This window comes from Triplophysa rosa, linkage group LG15, assembly GCF_024868665.1.
Source record: "Triplophysa rosa linkage group LG15, Trosa_1v2, whole genome shotgun sequence".
NCBI lineage: Eukaryota > Metazoa > Chordata > Actinopteri > Cypriniformes > Nemacheilidae > Triplophysa > Triplophysa rosa.
Window position 1 is genome coordinate 19409491 of NC_079904.1, and position 25966 is coordinate 19435456.

Sequence of the window (25966 nt, forward strand, 5' to 3'; positions counted from 1 at the left end):
TATATGTATGTATGTATGTGTGTGTGTATGTGTATATGTATGTATATTCAAAATGACTAAAATAAAATTCAAATATGTTTTTATTGTGTTTTAGTTAGATGTATTTTTTGAGTTATTATGGCTTAAATCAATACAAACCAACTGCAGTTTGTTTGATATTAACTGGAATGCGCAATAAAAAAACATGATTTTTGAAAATATTAAAAACGGAGTTATCTTATTTTGGAACCAAACTGTTCATATATATTTCAATGACTTCAATACTAATAACTTGATTTATGTCCACAGACCACAGTCTCACTTTTGGTTCATGTGGGGATCAATTGTTGTTTTCCTTCGATAAGATAACATGTCCACACACGACTCAAAAACAGTGAAACAAACGAAATCGACATCTGGGGCTCCAAAAAAATGATTTCCATTACTTATAAACAACTTACAGGTTTACATTAGGCCTCCATTCAATTAAACGTCATTATATCTAACATATAACAATTTTAAAAAGTGCACGTTCCTATAGTACTCACAAAAAACTGCATATGTGTCTTCTGAGTTTGCATTAGGTATGTTCGACTTCTTGAAATGCTTGTAGACCGATCGGCAAATGTCTGACATCAGAGTACCGTGAGAAAGTTTTTAAAGCACACAGAGTTCTGCTCTCGCGGCACTTTGATGCCATACGCCAATCGGTCTGTGCAACACCTCATTAAAACGAACATAACTAGCGTCTTGCTAATAGTTTTGTAGTTCGCTTCGTAGTACATGGTCAAGACACTTACATACCGGCATTGAAACTCCTCTGTCAACCTTGACAGTTGTATGTATGGACTTCATATGGTTTATATGCAAGAAACACTGCTCACACGGATATGAGGAGTTAAACACAGTGCATCCATACTGACTCGTTGCAGTTTGCTTCCATCTGCTCACCGGATACTTTGCTGCATGGTGTGTTTTTAAAAATGCGATTATAGCGAGGCAACGAGTTCTGTATCATAGGCCACAGAGAGCCGTAACTTTTAATAAAAGCATGACGCTCGCTCTTCTAAACTCCTCATGCTCTGTGTAGCTTGAATCTGGGCTGCCGGCGTGAGAGGTTACCATAGAAACGTTGTTTACAAATGGTATACAAAAGATATTAATCAGATCATTATCAAAATCTAAATTTTGTCATTTTTTACTCATCCGTATGATGTTCTACACCAGGGCTAGTCAACTGGTGGCCCGCGGGCCAAATACAGCCTGCCAATCATCTTGACCTGGCCCGCCTTAACATTTCAAATAAGTGTAGAGACTTTAAGAACGGTGTGCTTAAATAAATGCACGTCCTGAGACGCCACAACAAGTCCAAAACGCTGCTTCATTCAATACAAAAGTAATTCACTGGGCTCATAACAATATACTGAAGTCTTATGAAGCGATTTGATTGGTCTGTCCAAGTAATGTTATTTACAACGTTATAATTGACAATCCACAACCACAGGCAGTCGTTTTGCACATGCGATAGGTAGCGTTACAAAACGCGCCTTGCGCCCTTGAAAGTAACTGCAGGAAGGGTACCTCACGTGAACGGTTGTCTCAGATAAGGGAAAAACTGTGTTGTTTTTATTACTGAATTCATTATGTATGATTTAAATGGCTAAATTGATGAAAAAAGCTGTTCATCTCCCTCCAGAACTCGCACTACAAAGGATCTGCCCTTCTAAGTGCGTGGGGCACATGAATGCGATTGGAATTCAACCGAAGATGTGATGGTAGCATTCAGTTTTTTTGCACAAATCTATTGATTTGCTTTATAAGATGCCAGTTTAACATCACAAGGGGCAGAGATTACTTGTGTGTTGAATGTATTCGCGTTTTTGACTTTCATTAATTCAACCAAATATATTCATAAATATCTTCTTAAAAAAACAATGCCACCCACATCTTGGAAGTACTGCGGTGAGTAAACTGACAGCAATTTTATTTTTGGGTAAACTAACACATCAAGGAATATAAAATTAAATTAAAAAGACAATATCCCTTTTAATTAAATATCATGAAAAGGCACAAATACTGGATGCAATATCTGTGTGCATGTTTTAATATATGACCTATAAGTAACAGCAACAAAAACAATATAAAAGGAACAAAATGCAATAAATTATAGAAATAGAAAATAAAAGAAGAAATGAGGATATGGTAAAAAAAAAACTGGCCCGCATCCTATTTATACTTTTGGAATCTGGCCCTAGTAATCCTCACTGTCAAGGTTCAGAAAAATACTGAAAACTTTGTTAAAATAGTCCATGTGATCATAGTGGTTCAAACTAATGTGCATGTGTCGTGGTGCTCTCATGGCACATGCATGAGGGCAGACGCAGTGGTGTAGTCTAGTTTTTTGTAGTGAGTATACTCTGATTCCCCCCAGCCTACTCACCCGTCCCAGATCGACAACCAATGAGCACTACCACACTCACGAAAGCATAGAGTATGTCTCTATATGTAATCAAGAGCATTCTGAAAGATTTGTTGCAAGCAAGATTTCAGTAGCCAATGACAGCTGGGGAGGACATGCTGGTTTTGTTAATCACTGTCTCTCAGCCAGTTAAGAGTTACATTTAGCCATAGATCAAAACAAAACAAATGTATAGTATAATGCAATGTAAGTCGCTTTGGATAAAAGCCAAATGCATAAATGTAAATGTAAATAAATGTAGATGGTATATGTACACAATCCCTAAAGCACAGGTTTGATCACCTGGCAATTTTCAATGCACATTTGTGATCCATGTGAAAACCCAGCTATAAAGTCATTTATTTGTGATATACTATTTCTACGTGAACCCACCCTGCTAAAAAAATTGTATTACATAAGTTCTAGTGGTTTACATTAAAATACCATTATGAAACACATGTTTCTATTACAAAATAAAAAAAAGGGTGTTCTATTGATGGGCTATTTCAGCAGGGCAACCAACATGATGTACAGAATATCCTAGTATAATCTTTAGATTTTGATTTAGTTTTATTTTGACTGACTTAGGCCACTGCATAGTAGGGCTGTGTATTGGCAAGTGCCTCCCGATATGATACATATCACGATAGATGGGTCACGATACAATATATTGCTATGTATTTCGATACGATACACATTTGCGATATATTGCAATACTTTAGAAAGAAAATGTAAAAAGTAGAGCTAGAAATACAACATGCTGTGCACCACCTGAGGTTTTCTGTAAGGATAAGTGTAAAAACATCCCTTACCTCTGCAGAGTGGTCATGATGTGTGATGCATGGACCTTTAGATCAGAGGTTTGGGTTCTCAAACTGTGGATTGCGCCCCTCAAGTGGGTAGGGAGAGAGAGACACGCGTGCGCTTTGTTACTGCCGCAAACATTTTGGCAGTGTGTGTGCGTGCGTGTGTGTGCGTGCGTGTGTGTGCGTGCGTGTGTGGAGCATTTTAAAGTGTCAGAGAAAGACACAGAATGGGACTTGGCGCACGGAAGTAAATTTCCGAATGAAAGCGTCTTTACCGGTCGGTAACTTTACTTCAGACGGAAGCGGGCGGTCTGACAGTAGCCCCGCTGCTCGTGACATATTTTGACATCATACAGTGGTCGCGTGCACACAGTTCCCTGTACTAAACTACTTGTCAAAGTATGTTCTGTGCACCTTCTGAGAGAACAGTCATCTTTTGTGAGTGGAGTTTGGAGGAGAGACGTGAACTGAAATGGTTGTCAATCAGTCAGAATTGCTTGCATTGGATGTTTTTTTTTCTCAAATCATTTTGCAATGTAGCCTATAATAATCCAACAGTTTTAGTTAATTAGTATTTTTAGTTTATAGGCCTAATGTGGAATGACAGTTTTTAATGAAGTGTTTTGTTGTAGGGGTACAGAGTAACTTGCATTACATTCTTTTAGCAGTCAGTTATAGGCCTAATTAATATAGGCTATTCATGAAGGGAGAGGGCACAATTTTTTGTTTGAATTTACTTTGTTTTGCTCAATTTTAAATTAAGTTGTATTGTATTTTATTGAAAGCAAGACAAATTATAAAAAGCACATCTTGACTATTCAGTTTGTGCAATTGTGAAAAAAATGACTTAATAAATAGAAGAAATGCAAAAAACCATGTTCGGTGTTCGGTATTGTTCGGCCTTTGGCCAAGTGTTTCACATCATGTTCTGCTTCGGCCAAGAATTTTCGTTTCGGTGCATCCCTATTAACCAAAGTGACTTTGACATATTCAAAGTTTTAATAAAATTAGATGAAAATGACAATTATTAAGTTATATAAAACATTACTTTTATTCCACCAAACAGAAATGTTTTTTTTATCAAACATTTTCAACTTTTTAGCCCACAAAAGCCAACTGAATTAACCAGTCTTACTAAATGAGCAAAACTCATTCACATCTTGCATTCTCTGTGGTTCACTTTAAATGATTCAATGATCTCTTAGGGCGTACTCATATTTAGCCCGGGTGCTCTCAGCTGTGCCCGATTGCGATTGATCAGTTTTCTACGGTGATAGCTTAAAACCCCTAAACTGTCGGTCCCCTTTTTTGAGGGTGGGGCTAAAAAGTGATTTCAACTTTTAAATCATTGTAACTTTGGAATGCTTTTGTCTAGAGACATAATCTTGGTCTTGTTTTAAAGAAGAGATTCTATACTTTATTGTGTCTGAAGTTGAAAAATGAAATACAAAAATAATAATTATAGCAGTTGAATTGTGTTTTAAAAATAATAAAAAAATAAATAAACATTGTTTTGTTTTACTAAAACATCTTAAATTTTTTTAAATTAATGCCAGAAAATTAAAGACATACTTCTAATCAAGTTTTGTTTCAAATTTCAAGCTGATATCACAAAAAATGTGATTTCTGGGATACTTTTAATCGTTACACCAACAACGGCCACTAGGTGTCATATAGACTCCAATGATCTACTGCATACAAACTAAAAATTAATAAATTTCATCATTATATATAAGAAGGACATTATTAGAGATTTTCAATTATATAGAAGTTTTTAAGATTTAAAATATGATTATGAATATCGTCGCTGTCGGGCGGAATCCTCGTATCTCCAAAACCATTATTTTTCAGGAAATAAAAAAAAACTGCATATTTTTTGAGTTATTAAACATGTATCGTTAAAGTTGGTATTATACCTTATATTGCTGTCATATACTGCTGTGTACCAACATTAACACAACATTTCCCCAAAACCATGTTTAATCGGAGATGCAAGGTTTATGACTTGGGAGAAGGGAGATACGAGATTACGCTGTCATTGATAAGAATGGTACGGACACAGACGTCGCTGCTGCCAGCAGTGTTCATCAAAGTCTGCGGTCGCGTTGAGCCTTTTGACAAGAGACGAGGCTTTAAGAGCTAATGAAAGCTAATGATTGTGGTTACATACATCTTCCTAAACTCTATTTTAAACATTAGAGCTATGAGTGATGCAATACCAAAATAAAACGTTAAACAGGCTGTCAAATATAGGCGGAAATTAATCTGCACGCAAATAAAGTCGGCGGTCGCGTTGAGCCTCTTGACAAGAGAAAAGGCTTCAATAGTTAACCAAAGCTAACGACTGTGGTTACATACATCTTCCTAAACTCTATTTTAAAGGTTTAAGAACTATAAGTGATGTAATACAAAAAACGATGAGCTGACTAGGCTGTCAAATAGGCGGAAATTAGCCGAATCAGCTCGCAAACTTACCTTCGTGGCTCACGGGCTTCCTTCTGCACCGAAGCATTACAGCTATCGATTTTTAACAAAACAGACCTACTCAAATGTATCTAATGTAACTATTTTCACTTGTTATTGTCTAAAAAAACTTTCAATCAGGAGACGTAATGCCGAGAGGCTCCCGCGGAGTGAAGAAGAGGTGGAGTTACGAGACTTCTCAGACAGTTGAAGTGTCCAATGGAGTTAAGAGATTTGCTCTCAAGCTATTTTCAACACTTTAGATTGGTTAATAATTTGTAAAAATAACAGACCCACATGGGGACACACACAGACATGCACGCACGCACACACACACACACGCTCAGTGAGAGCACACATTTAAGATAAAGGAGAGAGAAGCACAGGTCAAATATAACAGACTATAAATTCCTATATGCAATATTAATTAAAACTTTAAAATTCTAAAGCAGTCCCCCCCGGCCAGGCAAATAGTGCAAAAAACAGTATGCAAACGGTGGCGAGGAACCCAAAACTCTAATCGAGAATAAAAACCTCAGGAGAACCCAGGCCCAACCAGGGGATTCCAGTTCCCCTCTGGCAAAAGCTGCTGCCTCTGCACAAGCTCCAGAGAGCTTGCACAACAAAGCCAAATAAAAGAAATAAACTTACTAATAAGGTAAATTATAGTTTAAGATTATCATTAATAATCTAATAGCATTTGAAATTTTGTGGCGAAGACGTGTCAGGTGACCGCGTCCTTCTTTATCCAGCTCTATCATCTCTAAAACAGCTCTTGTCAGGTCGCCGCTTCCCATTCTCCGCTTTACCATCAGGTCAGGCCATGAACTGCATCCTGCTCGCTGTGGTAACCTTGGAACAATGAGACAAGACTGGCTGAGAGTAGAGTACTGTTCTGCACTCTTTGATGCAACAAGTACATCAGTTGTGTTTTTGGTTCCGGTTGATCTAACTAATGCAGCCTAAACCCTCAGAGGATTTATATTATAGAAGTGCAGTGTATGCAATATTAAAAAGATGCGTCTTTAGTCTAGATTTAAACTTTAAAGGGATACTTCACCCAAAATTGAAAATTCTGTCATCATTTACTCGCATTCGAGTTGTTCCAAATCTGTATAAATGTATTTGTTCTGATGAACATAGAGAAAGATATTTGAAAGAATGCTTATAACCAGACAGATTTTGCCTCCCATTATACATACATACAACTTATGTGGTAAGACAAGAATATAATGTTAAGCTTAAACATAATGTTTATTCGTTTCTGTCAATAAATATCTGCTTTAAATCCTCTATATTGTGTTGAAGAAGTATTTAATTATTTATGTCATTGACTTCAGTATCTAAATAAAATGTCTGATGCTGATGTACAGTGCTGTGTTAAGTTTTAGCCTATTAATCATTATACTTTGTATAAAACATATTTGAATAGAAAATTACTCAAATTATGCATAAAATTGAATCTTTAACGCACACATTAATCTAATCCTCCATGTGAGGGACGATGTGTTTAAATAAAATTATCAAAACGATTAACAACATGCCTGTTTGGTCGTTGGGACGTAATCGCCACACAATGAATATGGTCCGGTCCCAGGTACGTCGTCACAACGTTACTGTGTTAGCAGGGAATAAACGCTTACCAAGGCTGTCGCGGTGTGGGAATTTCCCATGCAGTGATTTTGTGTCTCATTAGCATGGTGTGCGATATTACCACATTCATCCTGATTGTAGTGCCAAATAAATGAGCTATGTTGTTGGGCTGTTATTGTGTAACATATATTGGTGTTTTAAAACCAATTAAATACTTATTTAAGTAAATGCGTAACAGCATAGAGCAATGGAAACCATCCTGACTTCACTGACCATAGACCACTACAAACATAATTTATTTGTGCTTTAATAATTGTGTAGTAAAAATGACCACATCAATCAGTAAAAAACTATAGGTTAAATTTATGAGTTCATAAATTCACTTTGAGATTAACACCTCCTAGTGGCAAAAGATTGTAGTTTTGAAACATGTAAAAAAAGTAATGACATAATGAAGCCTTTGCTAAAAATCACATGACTTGGCCAATCTGACACCTGCTTTGAAGCACTGATTCAAAACAAAGACTCAGAACAGTTTTTGAAGCTTCATGAAGCCTGTTTTGAAAGCGCCCATCCCTAGTTCACATTTCAATAGCATGTGTTGTGCCATTGTTCTGGAAATTCAGCCAATATCTAATTGTTGTTCTATGAACTGGGACACACCTTGGAAGTTGAGATAAAATGCTGGATGTTTAAAGAATTTCTATGTTAACAGGTTTTAATATAATTCTACAGCGGATATCTTGATTTACATATGAGAGTAAAAGAAACATGTTGAAATGTTGTTAACAAGACACACCCTTTGAGGTTGACATACATACATATGTAAGATTTTTAATTAATATATTCACATATCAGAATTTCAAACAGTCAAAACAACTGCAGCATGGTCCGCTAGAGGGCAGTGTAGTGCACACTCCTCAATTGTCTACATTTCAATTTTTTTTGTCTTATGTTACGTGCATAATACCACCATTGAAATGTTCTTCTAGGTGCTTACTAGGCTTAATCCTTTGAAATTAAAATTGAAAAGTGTAGTTATAGGACGAAAAGTGTATTTATAGGAAATTAATTGCTGTATTTGTTTACATTTTAATATCATGTGTTGTTATATATTTTTGAATAAAACCAACATTTAAATTTAAAACCAGTAACAAGACACACCCATCAAAGTTGAGAAAGAATACCGTATGTTTTAAAAATAAATGTTTTAACAGATTTATATTTATTTTAATACTGCGTATCCTGATTTACACAAGTAACAAGACACACCTGTTAAATTTTACATATATCAACCTGTGTTTATTTTAAATTAAATTATTCAAACTCCTGGGGCCCGTTCTTCGTACGTTGCTTACTACATCCAAGATCAAAAGAAACATCCGAGATGACCTAATCCCGCTAATCATGATCTGGATAATTCGGTTCTTCGAACGCACCTGTTGTTGATGATTAGTATATCTGGATTAAATTTTCTGGGATAATTGCACGCTCACACACTGTTTAGAAAGGCAGCATACTGTATATCGATGGAAGAGCCCAGTGATCAGCAGCGCTGCTGTTGGCTGGTTGTCGTCAAAAGACATAGGTATGTCCATATTTTTAACCGTTCCTTGAAGATTATGACACATTTTAAAACCTAGGACCACAGGAACACTTCAAACAGATTACTTTCAGATATATTTATTGCATTGCAATGAAATTGTGTTTTATACCCATTAGTGTTCCATGCATGTGATACTGAGAAAAGTGTCTGGAGAACTGTCTATTTCAATAACATTTCTTAAATTGGATAAACTCAGTAGCAGTTGCAGGAGTCCACATCATCGGAAATGCAAACATTCTGCACAGAAAAGTGGTACAGAGATGAGGAAAATAGGATTCCCTTTCTGTCGGTCTCTCGACGTTGTGTCGAACCGACAGAATGGGGTTTGTCTTGAGAACCTATCATCTTCTGAGTATTTAGAAAAGGCCAATGAAAATTGGCGAATGAAATTTGCATGCTCATTCATTCACCTTTTGTTCTTCAGAGCCTATGCATCTGGTGAGCTTCTCTACGATCTGGGTGATCATTCTTTCTGCTGGAATCTACGACGTGGACAGCGGATGGTCCCTTCCTGCAGTGACTCTCCCCTGGGCGTCTCGGCAGTTCCGGAGGTGTTCGAGCAAAAATTTCCTTTTCTAAAAGAGTAAATTTCTCCAGCGTGGCTTGTCCCGCTGTTCTCATGGGTGCAACACACTCATCGAGGAGGGGGACGGACACAATGCCTGCTTCCAGTACGCTGGGGCAGACGTTGTGGATACGTCCTGCCCGCACTGCGGGCGGTGACGATTCAGACGTTGCGTCACAGGTGGCTGTGTTCCCACGGGACTCAGCCACCACCTCGTTTGCTCCCCGTTCAGTGGCGGCAGGACTACGGCCCTGCCGTCCGCTATGGCAAGCAGCGAGGGTGATATGAGGATTACTGTGAGCGATAATCCGCCAGCCACGGCTCACGGACCGTTCACACCTCGTTTCGCTCGTCTGACCGTTCCCCAAAAAAGACGGTCCGCCGTCTTATTCCTCAATCACGTATTCGGACACGATGCGTAATGATGAGATTCTCTTGCAGCATCGGGGGGTGACGTACTGCCATCCGACTCCGACGATTCCTCGGGCTCCCTCCCTCGGGGGGTCGAGCCCAGGAAAAAGCGGATGTCGAGATGTCAGCCATGCTTTCCCGGGTCGCCGTGAGTGTTGGGTTGCAGTGCCCGCACTGCCTCTCCCGGCGCTCGCGGCTGGCTACATGGCTCCTCGGGTTTGAGCATGGCTCCAAGCCGCGCCCGCCCCCAGTGCCGTGTTTACCGGAAGTGCATGAGGAACTTTGTAAGACCTGAAACGCCCCTTCCCGGCACGTTTCACGTCAAACAAAGTTCTGTCACCCTCTCTTCCCTCGAGGTTGAGACAGCTGGAGGATGCGTCGGTGTCCCCCAGGTGGAGTATGCCGCCGCGGTGCACTCGTGCCCGTAGGTGGCGGCCACTTGGGAGGGCTCGACCTAGACTCCCGTCCAAAGCATGTGGTGTCTCGGCATCTCTGGTGTCGAGAGCTTACATTGCGGCGGACCAAGCTGCCTCCTCTCTCCACGCTATGGCTCCTGCCAGGCCAGGGCATTGAGAGAGCTCCACGAGGGTAAGACCGACCCAGCGCTTATGCAGGAACTCCGCGCCGCCACCGACCTCGCTCTACGGGCGACCAAGGTGACCACGCGGGCCCTGGGTCGGACGATGTCCACACTTGTGGTCCATGAGAAACTCCTCTGGCCATTACTTGCGCAGATGAGTAACGCTGAGAAGGTCCGCTTTCTCGACGTACCAGTCTCGCAAGGGGGGGCTGGTTGGTGTTACTGTCGAGCCGCAGCGGCCCCGCACACCCCCCGCCCGTCGGGGGGGCGCGAGACCCGCACGCGGCCTCCCCGGAGGGTTCTCGACAGTAAGAAGCAGTCCTCCGTGCCACGACTCGGCCGCCTCGGCCATCGAGTCCCGTGCACTGTCTGCTTCCCAGCAGCCCTGGTCCTCTTCAACACCCTCCAGCTCTGACGCCCCCCACTCAGGCGGCTCCCCTGGAGGAGACAGCGAAGAGGAGACCATCGCCCCATCAGCAGCCACGGGGCAGCGGCCGTCATGGGAACACCTCAGGGGGTTCGAGGCTACCATTGGGCCCGACCCCAGCCACATCGCTGGGAAGTCGGATGGGGACGGATCCTGCCCCGTCCCTCCATCTGCTGGCCCCCTCCGGCCCTGGCCCCCTTACTCTCAAAAAGGAGAGTTTCCTCTCTCTCTGGGTTACCACAGCCGCTCTCACCCTCTGCACGATGGTGAACGGCAAACTCGACGTTGCGTCATGGCGAAGCGCAATGTCGAGTATAAACACCAGCCTTCACGCAGAAGCGCATCCTGGCGTCCGTCAGGCGTCAGGACTGGTTCATGGAAATCGACCTGAAGCACGTGTACTTTCATGTCTCGATCCTCCGTAGGGACGGGCATATCAGTACAGGGTCCTCCCCTTCGGTCTGTCCCTGTCTCCACGAGTCTTTACGAAGGTCGTGGAAGCCGCCCTCCTTCCCCGTAGGGAAGGAGGTGTGCGGGTACTAACTATCTCGACGACTGGCTCAAGTTTTGGCACACTCTCGAGATCTGTTGTGTACACACAGGGACCTGGTGCTCCGGCACCTAGATCAGTGGGGCTACAGGTCAACTGAGAAAAGAGCAAGCTCTCCCCGGCGCAGAGCATCCTCTTTCTCGGTAGGGAACTCGACTCTGTCCTCATGAGCGGCCCCGCTCACCCCCCGGGGGGGAGAGAGTCCCGCGACGAGGAAGCCCGCACCCTCGCGGCCTCCCAGAGGCAGAGCGCGCCCGGTCAGTGTTGAACTGCCTGAAGATCAGACAGTCAGCGGTCCCCCTGTAACAAGAGGCTCCTGGGATACATGGCATCCTCGGCGGGGGTGGTCCCCCTCGGGTCGGTGCACATACGACCGCTCCAACACTGGCTGCAGAGTCAAGTTCCTTGGAGAGCGTGGCACACCGGCAGCAGGCGTATGGTCACACGCTTTTCTGCCGACACACCCTAACCCCCTGGTCTCCATGACCTTCTTGCGGACAGGGGTCCCCTTTGGGATGCCTCCCTGCAAGGTTGGGGTGCCGTGTGCAACGGGCAAGCAGTGTCGGGACGGTGGACGGGCCCCCGCCTACGTTGGCATTCAACTGCCTAGAGTTGTTGGTTGTGCTACTTGCATTGAGGACTACCTCTCGTGCAGGGAAGCACGTGCTGGTCCGGTCGAACAGCACAGCTGCTGTGGCGTATTCTTTTACTCACAGCAGCTAACATGACTCGCCCGACGCCTCCTCCTCTGGAGTCAGCAGGTGATCAGCTCCCTGAGAGCCACACACATCCCAGGCGTCCTGAACCAGACAGCCGATGCGCTCTCTCGTCAGTCGACGCCTCTCGGAGAGTGGCGACTCCCTCCCCGCGCAGCCGGCTCATTTGGGGGCAGTTCGGCCAGGCACAGGTGGTCCTGTTGCCTCCCCGGACTCCACCCATTGTCCGCTTTGGTACTCCCTGTCCGAGGTACCCTCGGCACGGATGCCCTTGCGCACAGCTGGCCGCGGGACAAGCGGAAGTACGCTTCCCCCCCAGTGAGCCTCATTGCACAGGTCCTGTGCAAAGCCAGGGAAGAGGAGCATCAAGTGGTACTGGTTATGCCCCTTTGGCCTAACCAGGACTTGGTTCTCGGAGCTGAGGCTCTGACAACAACTCCCCCCTGGCCGCTCCCCCTGGCGGACAGCTTCCCCAGGGGAAGGGGCACGTTACGGCATCCCAGGCAAAACCTGGTCTCCATGTCTGGACGGGACGAGGAGATCCTGAGTGACCCACCCCCGGTCCGGTTGGGACGTCACTCAGGCTAGGGCTTCGGCCACTGGGCGGCTATACGCCCATAGGTAGTGCCTCTTCTCGTCCTGGTGCTCTTCTTGGCGAGAAGACCTGCGGACTTGCTCGGTCGGGTACGAGTCCTCAAGAGAGACGGGGGAGTAACCTCTCCCCCTCCACACTGGGAATGTATGTAGCCGCTACGGCCGCTCATCATGACCCAAGTGCTGGGTAGCCTCTGGGACAGCACGACCTGGTCATTAGGTTCCTAAGGGGCGCGAGAGGGTGACCACCTTACCCGCGCTCCGTACCCTCTTGCGACCTAGGTGGCGGGCCTCAAGAGGCCCCGCCCCCTTCGAGCCTCTCGGGGTTGCCACTCTTTCTCAGTCTTGATAAAGACGGCTTTCCGCATGGCGCTCACCTCCAAGAGGGTAGGGGATCTACAAGCACCCTCCGTGTCCACAGATTGCCTAGAACTCGGGGCCGGGATTCTCATGTTATCTTGAGACCCCGCCCCGGCTACGTGCCCAAGGTTCCCACCACTCTCCCGAGAGACCAGGTGGTGAACCTGCAGGCGCTCCCCACCGGGGAGGAAGACCCAACCTCTCAGTGTTGTGTCCAGTACGCGCACGGCGCCTCTACTTGGACCGGACGCAGAGCCCAGAAGCTCTGAGCAGCTCTTTGTCTGTTTCGGAGGTCAGCAGGAGGGCTGTCTCCAGGTTGGCGCACTGGATCGTGGATGCCCTCGTTAGGGCATACCGATCTCTTTCGCCCCTGCCCGTTGGGGGTGAGGCTCACCCCTCGTGGCTGGCTCAGGGCGCCTCTCTGCCAGACATCTGCAGAGCTGCGGGTTGGGCTATGCCTAACAACTCCGTGAGGTTCTAATACCTACGCGCGGAACCGGTGTCAGCCCGCATCCTGGCAAGGTGTGGGACCGGCAGCCGGTAGGGCATACGCCTGCGGAAGCCCCTCCCCCTCCGGGGGGAGCAGTGGCGATCCCGCCTCACTTCTTTCCCCTCGGGTAAAGAACAGCCATTCCATCCATCACTAAGCACCCTTCCAGGGGACAGGCTGGGCAGAGCAGCCCTGCCCCCTTAGGCCGGGGAACAGTTGAGTTATCTCCCACATAGCTCTAACCGGACCTAGTGCTCCAGACGTGGTAACCCCCCCTCCGTGGGCTGTTCCGTCTGATGTATCCTCATGAATGGTTCCCACCTTGGCAACCCATGACCTCCCCAGGTGGACTCCCACCTTGCGGTTAACTCCTGCAGTCCGCACATTCCTCCCATGAGTTCTCCCCTGATGGTGAGACCATGTGGTGTCTCCACTAATTCCTCCCTACGGTAGGTAGTGGCCTCTGCAGCGTTTTTCCCCCCCAGGGGGGAATAATGCTTACCCAGTGGCCCGTACGGTGCCGGGCGGCTTCTCGCCATTTAGAGAATCAGGCCTCCGCCCGTGACGGCCGGCGTTAGGGGGCTTCCCAACTTTTTGTGGAAAGCTCTGGGTCCCCCTTCCTCTCCACTGGAAGGTCATAATTTCGCGTTAGCGTGTTCGTCTGACTCGCCCAGGCCAGTCAACGTCGCTCCGCAGAGATTGTGACGCGGCTCAGTGCTGTGGCGTTTTCCATAGGAACCCCATTCTGTCGGTTCGACACAACGTCGAGAGACCGACAGAAAGGGAACGTCTTGGTTACGGATGTAACCTCGGTTCCCTGATGGAGGGAACGAGACGTTGTGTCCCTCATGCCACAACACTGGCCGCCCACCCCAGCGGTCGGGGGAGGATGCTTTAGGCTCCTCGAACCAAAGGTGAATGAATGAGCACGCCGGCTTCCCTCTTATACCCGGACATCCGGGGAGGAGCCCGGCATGCAAATTTCATTCGCCAATTTTCATTGGCCTTTTCTAAATACTCAGAAGATGATAGGTTCTCAAGACAAACCCCATTCTGTCGGTTCGACACAACGTCTCGTTCCCTCCATCAGGGAACCGAGGTTATATCCGTAACCAAGACGTTTTCTATTTTATTGCTTTTAATGTATTGTGAATTATTGATTTCTCTCAACAAAAGGCACAAGGTGCATCCATAAATTTTAGATGCATACAAGATGGCGCTGCGAATGGCAGTCACAATGCTGAGCTCCGCAATCCTTCTACTGTTTTTGTTTGTTTGTTCTGTGTTTTGTCATTCTTCTTTAATAATGTTTACTAGAGACGAACTCCTTAACATTAAACAACACATCCCAGATTATATTTTTCCGGTTTTTGATTATTCTGACGTTTTGTTGGACATTCTAGTTGGAGGTACAGCGCTGCCATACAGACGCAGAGGGAAACGCGCTGGCTAAGCTACGAGAGCTCGGCTTTTGGAACTTTTTGGTGGGTTGTGTTTCTACATCAACGAAAGTTGGTGTTCAGATGTAACAACGCTGAAAACGGTATGCTGTCCTAATTTAAAGGCCCTTTAGTAAACTATAAACCTTTCTACTCGCCGCGGGAGTTGTCCTCTTTAATCCTCGCGAATGTGTACATTCCCCCAGACGCGTGCATGCGTGAGCGCAACGCTTCAACAACTGGCCGAACAAATAACAGAAATTGAGCAAAAGTATCCAGACTTTGTTTGAATCATCCTCAGAGATTTTAACAAAGCAAATCTCTCCTGTGAACTGCCAAAATACAAACGGCACATTACATGTCCCACCAGAGTCAGGAATATGTTGGATCACTGTTACACCACTATTAAGGATGCATATCACTCTGTCCCACGAGCAGCTTTGGGGCTCTCTGACCACTATCTAGTTCATCTCATACCAACCTAAAGGCAGAAAATGAAAACAGCTAAACCTGTAATAAGGACTGTAAAAAGATGGACTTAATGAAGCAGAGCAGGATTTACAAGCCTGTTTCGACTGCACTGATTGAAGTGTTTTTGAAGGCTGGACCAGCACAGAGACTGTGACTTCATATATCAGTTTCTGTGAGGATATGTGCATTCCTACCAGGACATTCTTGTCATTCAATAATGATAAACCATGGTTTACTGGGAAACTCAAACGGCTTCGTCACACCAAAGAGGATGCTTACAAAAGTGGGGATAAAATCTTGTACAACCAGGCCAGGAACAGACTAACAAAGGAGATCAGAGTGGCTAAAAAAGACTACTCTGAAAAGCTGAAAAAACATTTTTCGCCCAACGACCCGGCGTCAGTATGGACTGGTCTGAAGAACATCACCAAGTCACCACCCTACAGTCTGTGGAGAATCAACAACTGGCTGACGATCTGAATGTGTTTTCCTGCCAATTTTAAAAGACCAGACTCACACCCCGCACTGATCTAAACTTCACACATTTATCCACGCCCGTGCAACCCCACCTCCTGCCTCCCCTACCCTTCTACCTGCACTTAAGGTATGTGTAGAGGATGTGAACCGGGTCTTCAAGAAGCAGAAGACTAAGAAAGCTCCAGACCCAGACAGTGTTTCACCTGCCTAAAAGTCTGCGCTGACCAACCGGCCCCCATCTTCGCACAGGTCTGAACATGAAGTTCCCCACTGCTTCAAACGCTCCACTATCATTCCAGTCCCCCAAAAATCACTGGACTTAATGACCACAGACTGGTCACTCTCGCATCTGCGATTATGAAGTCATTTGAGAGACTGGTCCTGGCCTACCTGAAGGACATCACTGGACCCTTGCTGGATCCTCTTCAGTTTGCCCACAGAGCAAACAGGTCTGTTGATGATGCAGTCAACATGGGGCTGCATTATGTTCTGCAACACCTTAATAGACCTGGGAATTATGCAAGTATCTTATTTGTGGACTTCAGTTCGGCCTTTAATACCATAATGCCTGACCTTCTCTCAGACAAACTGACCCAGCTCTCCGTGCCCACCCCAATCTGTCAATAAATCACTAACTTCCTAACAGACAGGCAGCAAACTAGTGAAGCTGGGTAAACTCACATCCAGGACTCTCACAGTCAGCACTGGTGCCCCTCAGCGATGCGTGCTCTCCCACTGCTCTTCTACCTGTATACAAACGATTGCAATGCAAAAGTCTCCTCTGAAATTTGCAGATGACACTACCATCATCGGCCTCATCCACAATGGAGACGAGTCTGCTTACAGACAGGAGGTTGCAGAGCTGGCTGTCTGCTGCAATCGCAACAACCTGGAGCTCAACACGCTCAAAACAGTGAAATAACATCTTCACAACATTTAATGTTGTTTTCTGTCAATATTTTTTCACTTTTGTATATAGTGCATTATTATTGTTTAATTTTCATTTTTTTATATCTTAATGTATATTTCATCTCTTTCATCTATGTTTGCACTATGTGTAGTGCTGTAGTACTTTCTGAAACCTTTTGAACAATTCCATCTCTACACACAGATACAGATACATACAGTCCAGCACAGTGCTTGCAAGTGTCCGTTTCTATTTGTAGAATAGCTGCGTTAAGTCTGTGCCTCTTTGTTAAAGATGATTTGCTGCCATTCCCCTCTCCATTTTATCTCTCTCCTCTCATCTGTCTCTCTCTCTCTCTCTCTCTCTCTCCTCTCTCTCTCTCTCTCTCGTCTCTCTCTCTCTTCTCCCTCCGCCTCTGTATTCACGCTCAAGACTTGATCCCTTTACTGTGTTCGATTTACGCTACCACATTTGCTCTAATCCTTTTTCGTAAAAGTCACGTTACTTATGGCCATGAGATAATGTAAAGTATATAATATCATTGAGGCATTTGCTGGACGAATGCATACAAGTATTGTTATGCTTTATATTACTAATCAGAGACCGTAAAATATGTATATTTGATCACTAAACTAAACTAAACTAATTCCTTGACTGAAATTGATGTTTTAAATAACTCATTTCATGGATATGATCTTGAAAGATCTGGTGGAGAACCATATTTGGTGAGCTTTGCTCATCAATATAATAACGTTAGCTAAAACCGCTACATAATTGGTGGAGGGAATGCGGGCGCAGTTTTAAAACTCGTTTTGTAAGCAGAACTCAGTGACTATTCATGTGTGTTTTTATGGATGTTTATTGAAACCGAATACTCTCTTAAATGGCACTTTATGTATGAATGAAGGTGTGGACCCACCCACATATCCTTGGCAGACTCTTGAGCTTCTCGCAGAGAAAACCTCAGCCTCTGTCAAAGATTTAGTGACAATATAAAGACAAAGAAATCTCTTTATAGCGCACTATACTATTATTTAACCGGCCTAAATTGAGCGAAGAAATCCTCTTTTAGCGAGAAGGTAGAGCGAGACTCGCTCCCTTAAGTTACTGCGCCGTAACAAGCCTCTGTGACCTATTTAGGAAAAGCCCAAGGTACTGTTAATGATGGTCAAGTTAACTGCAATTTAATGTGACCCTATAAAACGAAGAAATCTTTTATAGAGAGTCCCGGTATTATTTAACCGCCCTAAATTGAGCGAAGAAATCCTCTTTTAGCGCGAAGAAGGTAGAGCGAGACTCGCTCCCTTAAGTTACTGTGCCGAAACAAGCCTCTGTGACCTATTTAGGAAAAGCCCAAGGTACTGTTAATGATGGTTAAGTTACCTGCAATTTAATGTGACCCTATAAAATGAAGAAATCTTTTATAGAGAGTCCCGATATCGTTTGACCGCCCCAATCTGAGCGAAGAAATCCTCTTGTTAGCGCGAAAGAAATAGTGGAGCGAATTTCCTCCCTAGTTCGTGAACGGCCGAATTATGTGTAAATTAGATTTTGAAGCATTGCGTGTTCCAATGTTTTCATCTAAGACACACCGCTTCCCGAAGTTTAACCATTAGACTAGCTAACTAATGCGTGCTTTCTCGTTTTCTCTTGAGTAGACGAGGCGAAAGGATACTGTGTACTGTATATGTACTTTACTGTATATTGTATAGTTAAACAGTAGATGACGACCGTTTAAAGGGGAGTGTGATAAAAATCTTGATCAAGTGTTTTTTTTTTTATGTTACGTTCGGCAAATAACTTTCAGGATGGCGAAGAAATCCCGTTAGTCAGTTATAGTGTAGTATGTGTACGTTGAAAAGCCATGTACCCGTGTTCAGGTAAACTGACATGAGCCATTAGAACTGCGATCAAATTACACTTGTCGCCATTGCAAATGTGCGTTAATGTAAGTGTGATTCCACATAGAATGTGGAACCGGAAGTCCGGCAGAAGACACATTACCGTCTACTAACACTAGAGGTCAATTTGTCTTAAAGTGTCTAACACTTCTCCTGTCTCATCTCTGCCCGACTTCCCCCCTTTGCTCGGGCAACGCTATCTTGTGTGAAGTCTCAGGCAGTCTACTCCTTTTGTTTGATTTGTCTGATTTCATTTTATGATTTCATTATTCTGCTATTGCACCGTTTACTTTATTTGAGAATATTTATTATTTGTTATTATATACAAACTATAATGATAATTAATATTATTGTGGTTCGGGGCGTTTCATTTGTTGGGACTGTGTGGGTCTGGTCTGGTTGGTCTTGTTTTGTGGTCGATGTCGGACAACAGAGGAATAAAGTTAATTATGCCATTACTGCTTTTCGTTGGTTGTCCCTCTGTTGTCTGTTGTTGATCACGGAATGGGACCGGGTTGGACCTGCACGGTTTCGGCGGGTGGGGCTTCCTGGGTCGCGACTCGTGGGCTCTCCCTGTTCTTCGTGGACGTTGCTCGGTGGCTTTGGTCGGGGTCACTGAGTGCAGCTATGACACGTCAGAGGAGATCTGGCCCTCCCGGCTGAGCCTGGTTTCTCCCGAGGTTTTTATTTCTCCATTATTCAGCATTGGAGTTTGGGTTCCTCGCCACAGCAGAGCAGTGCAGTGTTGGCTTGCTCACCGGGAGACTGCATTTATTTATTTATTCATTTATTTATTAGATATTATTTATTATAATGATCTTGCTTGGTCTATAAACACCATGCACTGTGCTGTGTTTTACCTTTCTGTGTTTTTCTTATTTGCTCCTGTAAAGCTGCTTTGGAACAATGCACATTGTGAAAAGCGCTATATAAAATAAAATTGAATTGAATATTATTCCATTATTGTTCATTATTGTGAAAACATGTTGTTAACGAATACTTTTCGTCATAGTTTTCGTCAAAGAAATTAACACTGTTTCAAAGTAGGACTGCTACATCAAGAGTCTATCACACTATACATTGTAGACTCACCCAAGCAGGAGATCATCCTAGGTTTTCCCTGGCTCTCTGCTCATGACCCTGACATCTCTTGGCATCATGGTGAACTCACACATTGGTCCTCTTTCTGCCTAAAGAACTGTTTTCCCACAATCCCAAAACCATGTCTATCCACGAGTATAGAAAGCCCAAGGACCAACACTACCATGAACATTCCCACCTGTTACAACGACCTCTCTGAAGTGTTCAGTAAAACCAAAGCCACACAATTACCACCACACCGGTCATGGGATTTTTTGTTGAGAAAAAGGACAGAGGACTTCGACCATGTATTGATTACAGAATACTCAACAACGTCACTGTGAAATATTGTTACCCACTGCCCTTAGTTCCTTCAGCCCTCGAACAGTTACGAGAAGCCACGATCTACACTAAACTAGACTTAAGAAGTGCATATAATCTGATTAGAATTAAGGAAAGTGATCAATGGAAAACAGCTTTTATCACTACCCAAGGTCACTACGAATACCAAGTCATGCCCTACGGACTAGCCAATGCCCCAGCCATATTCCAATCATTCATCAATGAAATTTTGAAAGATCTACTCAACCAATTTGTAGTAGCCTACATTGATGATATACTCATATGCTCCAAGACTGAAGCTGAACATTTCAAGCATGTCAGAACCATTCTTTCACATCTCCTAGAAAATCAACTTTACGTAAAGGCAGAAAAATGTGAGTTTCATGTTAGACAAACCTCGTTCCTGGGCTACCAAATAAGTTACCAAGGAGTTAAGATGAATAACGACAAAATCTGTGCTGTCACAGAAAGGCCTCAACCGTCAACAGTGAAAGAATTACAAAGATTCCTAGGTTTCACAAACTTCTACAGACGGTTCATTCACAATTACAGCACTGTGGCTTCTTCTCTCACCTCTCTACTGAAAAGGAAACCTTCGAAACTAAGATGGACTATGGAGGCCAACAATGCATTCATCACTCTCAAGGAGAGGTTCACAACTGCCCCCATTCTGAAACACCCAGATCCGAATCTACCATTTATCATCGAAGTAGATGCTTCTGATTGTGGAGTTGGAGCAGTACTGTCCCAAAGACATGACCAACCAGGAAAATTGCATCCCTGCACCTTCTACTCAAGAAAATTAACCATGGCAGAGCAAAATTATGATGTAGGAAACAAGGAACTACTCTCGGTGAAGGTTGCCATGGAAGTATGGAGACACTGGCTAGAGGGAGCCACCCACCCATTCCAAGTTATCACAAATCACAAGAACCTAGAATACACGAAGAGTGCTAAACGTTTAAATCCATGCCAAGCCAGGTGGTCATTGTTCTTCAGTCATTTCCAATTCACCGTAACGTACAGACCAGGCAGCAAGAACAGCAAAGCAGATGCTCTGTCCAGGCAATATGATTCCATTCACAAACACCATATATCTGAACCTATCCTTCCTCCATCTGTCATATCTTTACACTTCATCCTCCAATTCTAATGTATTATTAATAATACAAACACTTTTTTTACTTACCAGCTGTTTTCAAACTAAATAATGTTTTTTCCATGTTTTTCAAGTTAGTCATCGGTAGTAGTGGACACAAAACACTTTTCTGTAGTGCACAGTAAACAGGGCTCTGTAAATTACTTTTATGGGGGAATTATTAACTTAGTGGGGACCTTCAGAAAGACTACAAACCTATATTAAAGACAGACAATGTGAAAAGAATATTTCCTACTGCCTGTTTTTATTTTTTTGCCACTAACGTGTGTTTCCAGTACATTCAGACCGTCCACAGTGGACGCACTTACAAACGTACACAGCGGAGACCTCAGCACCATCTTCGGTTACTCTGCACTAGCTTGTCTGGCTGTAGGGCTCTGGAACTGCCAGTCATCTGTCAACAAGGCAGACTTCATCCCGGCCTTTGCCAGTCAGTCTACTGTAATCTTAATGTTCTGGATCTGTAGAGAACACTTCTACTCCATCGGCCCTCTCCACCTACTTCAACTTCACTCACACTGGAACAGGTTTACTTGTTTCCAACACCTGGAAATTAACTCCTCTGTCTTTTCCTTGCAGCAACTCCTCATTCGAATACCATGCAATCACCATCACTTATCCATCAAAAATACATTGTGTTGTCATCTGTTGCCCTCGAGGTCAACTGGGAAACTTCGTAGAAGAGCTTGACACGCTGCTGTCCTTTATCCCTGAAGATGGCACTCCACTGGTAATGCTAGGTGACTTCAACATCCACCTAGACATACCAAGCAGCACAAGAAGCCTCTTAGGTCTCCTCTCCTCGTTTGACCTTCACAGGGCACCCCTCCCACCCACAGAGGACAACAGCTCGATCTTGTTCTGACTCGTAACTGCACCGCTAATAATATTCTAGTTACTCCCCTGCATGTCTCTCACCATTTCTTTATAAAGTTCACTGTAACACTCCCTGCAATCTCACCTCCCACCCCTAACCCTGTTTCTTTCTGTCATAATCTTTGTTACCTCTCTCCCATCTGCTTTTCATCCATGGTGTATTCCTCCCTACACACGACAAGCCTTTACTCATCTCTCAACATTGAGGAAGCTACTGATAGTCTCTGTACAACCTTAACATCCTGTCTTGACAGTGTCTGCCCTCTTACCTCTAGGCCTGCACTTGCTACACCCTCTTGCCCCTGGCTTTCTGAGACTCTTTGCAACCATCGGACCAAGCTAAGGGCTGCAGAGAGGAAGTGGTGCAAGTCAAGGGACCCTGCTAATCTCTCCAAGTATCAACATCTTAACTCATTTGCTACTGATATGTCTGCAGCCAAAACCAAGTACTTTCAAAACAAAACCCAAACTGCATCTAACCTGCGTCAACATTCTCCTCTTTTCTCTGTCCCCCTTCACCTCCCACCAATACCTCGCTGACTTCTGATGCCAAATTCTTCATTGATAAAGTGGAGACCATCAGCAGGCAATTCCCTGCTCAACGCATCCCTGATCTCTCTCTCTCTTACCCCTTGCTATACTTAACTCCCTTCTTTCTCTCCCCTATGGGAGAGTGTTGTCTCCAAAATTCTCCTTTCCACTCGGCCTACTACCTGCCCCCTTGACCCGATCCCTTCCCACCTCCTACGGGCTATCTCTCTGTCTCTACTGCCTCAACTCGCACACATTATAAATACCTCCATCACAACTGGTACTGTCCCCACTTCATTTAAACAAGCCCTGGTAACACATGTACTCAAAAAACCGACACACGACCCCTCAGCGGTCAGCGACTACAGACCAATCTCACTCCTGCCTTTCCTTTCCAAGGCCCTCGAAAGGGTTGTATTTAACCAACTCTCTGCCTATCTCTCACAGCACAACATTCTGGACAGTCAACAATCCGGCTTCAAGAAAGGACATTCTATGGAGACCGCTCTCCTGTTAAATCCTTGTCATGTGTCCTTATTCTGCTTGATCTCTCTGCTGCATTTGACACTGTGTACCACCAGATCCTGCTGTCCACTCTCTCCAAACTGGGCATCTCTGGAACTGCACTGGAACTGGTTTGACTCTTTTCTCACAGGCAGATCCTTTAAGGTATCCTGGAGAGGTGAGACATCCAGATCTCACCAGCTGACAACTGGAGTTCCTCAGGGTTTAGTTATTGCACCTCTCTTCTTTTCTATATATACCACCTCCCTGGGTCCAACTATTAAGGTACAAGGGTTCTCGTACCATTTCTATGCAAATGATACGCTTTATTTCTCTTTTCAGCCAGATGACCCCACCATCTCTGCCCGTGTCTCTGACTGCCTTCTGGACATCTCTTCTTGGATGAAAGAGCATCACCTACAAATCAACCTCTCCAAGACAGAACTCCTGGTTATACTGGCCCACCCTTCAATTGTACACCACCTTACCATTGAGCTCGGATTCTCAACTATAACACCAACCATGTCTGCGAAGAACCTGGGGGTGATGTTCGACGATCAGCTGAAATTCACCTTTCACATCGCAGCAACCACACAAACTTGCAGGTATATGCTCTACAACATCATCAAAATCAGGCCGTTCCTGTCGGAGCATGCCTCTCAGCTGCTAGTCCAAGCTCTGGTCATATCAAGACTGGACTACTGCAATTCTCTACTGGCCGGCCTTCCAACCAATGCAGTCAAGCCCTTGCAAATGATCCAGAATGCAGCTGCACGTCTAGTTTTCAATCAGCCTAAAATAACCCATGTAACACCCCTCTTGGTTTCACTTCACTGGCTACCAGTTGCAGCCTGCATAAAGTTTAAATCGCTGACACTGGCCTTCAGAACGATAACGGCAAATTTGCCCCTTTACCTTAACTCACTGCTCCAGGTCTACTTCTCCTCCCTGAAAATGAGCGACGCCTGGTTGTTCCATCACAGTGAGGCTCCAAAAACCTTTACTCATTCGGTCACCCTGTGGTGGAATGAACTGCCAGCCTCCACCCGAACTGCAGCATCCTTCACAACTTTCAAAAAACAGCTCAAAACATATCTGTTCCACATTTATTTGACCAACCAATAACTGTCTTTGCCTTGTGTCTAATTTTTTTATTGTTGTTCATTCTCTCCATTACTCCTGCTTTAATCCTCCTAGTAGCATGGCCTTGTAAACTAATGGTACTGTTTAGCTTGTTGACAATATGTTTATATGCTCTCCTACTTGTAAGTCGCTTTGGATAAAAGCATCTGCCAAAATGAATAAATGTAAATATAAATATACGTATACTTAAGCGTCAAGAGAACAGCTGTATATAACAAACAGACATACACTTTACTGCAGCAGCTCGTCAATGCGGTGCGTCAAAACTAAATCACAACACGCGCTTCATTGAATTAACCTCGAGTAGATGAAGACTCCTGTTGAATTTGCGCTTTACAGCAGTAACAACAGCTTTAAACAGCGGTTCAAGCTCAGAAATACATAAGAAGCTTAATCTGCACGCAGCTCATCGGAAGAGAGAGAGAGAGACACACAAGCGCCCGTCTGCTCCCGCTCTGTGTTTGAGCTGCCTGTCACGCCTGAGTTACATCGACCAATGATAAATAAATGAAAATGAATACAACTGTATTAAAATTGCACAAACTATATGAGATGTATTCTATATTGATCATATATTAAACATTTGACATTGTATTTAAAACACGAAATTAATTTAGTTTTTCATTTCTTGTCGTGTCACGTACCACCATGGGTCTCTTCAAGTACCACTAGTGGTACGTGTAGCACAGTTTGAGAACCACTGTTTTTTGCTCTTCGTGTTGTGCTTTGTAGATGGTCCCTATCCTAATTTGTAGTCTATTTTAAGGTCTATCAGTTACAATAACTTAAGGCAGATTTAAAACAATTAGAAGACAGTTTGTCTCTTGTCATTGTGCCAAGTCATTAAAGAACTAGTGATTTTTTCAGAGACTGAATCTCTGACAAATGTCAAACTTCGAACCAACTTTACATCGGTAAAGCAAAGGATGAAGTTCTTTCCAAAACGTATGAAAACTCTGAAGGTGTCGAGGGTTTATGATCTTACAATACATAAATGTTCACCAGAGACTGAGAAGCGATTGTTCCATGTTTATAGACTTTATTCCATGGACAAAAAATTCCACATGTAAGTGATCATTCCTATGCCCTACTCCCTTTGAAGGGCAGAGCCCTTGGAGTAGGGCTGTAGCTATCAATTATTTTAGCAATCGAGTATTCTACCAAATAATTCAATCGATTAATCAAGTATTCTGAAAATAAGGTCCTTTTCTTTTTAAAGAGCAATACTAAACATAGAAGAGAAAATAAGACAGGTCTCTTAAAATGAACAACTAATTTGTTTCCTTTTTAGAAAAATCTACATTTATATTGCTGAAATTGCATACAGTATTATCTGTAAAAACTAAACCCATTTAGTACATTCCATTGCCCTGTTACATTCAAAATGCAATATAATACAAATATATAAATAAGAAACCAAGCCCAATAACGGCCCAAAAGGAAATATTTTGCATGTCAGATGACCACTAGGGGGCACTGGCCTGTAACTTTACAGGTCCTCTCAGAACATGACCTTGATGAACCATACCAAGTTTCGT

General features: G+C 44.0%; 1 protein-coding gene across 4 annotated transcripts in view; it reads left to right on the forward strand.

Annotated features, from left to right (window-relative positions):
- kcnk5b (potassium channel, subfamily K, member 5b) overlaps window positions 1-25966 on the forward strand; it is a 42008-nt gene that overhangs the window by 1477 nt on the left and 14565 nt on the right. Inside the window, exon 2 of one of the 4 annotated variants that reach the window (XM_057352488.1) lies at window positions 9330-9456. The exons of 1 other annotated variant lie outside the window; for it this stretch is intronic. In XM_057352488.1, coding sequence (XP_057208471.1) covers window positions 9406-9456 — 51 coding nt within the window. In that variant the 5' untranslated portion in view covers window positions 9330-9405. Of the gene's footprint in view, window positions 1-1521; window positions 1755-9329; window positions 9457-17411; window positions 23891-25966 lie in introns of those variants that run through there. 2 more of the 4 variants (XM_057352490.1, XR_008964391.1) reach the window with 2 other exon arrangements.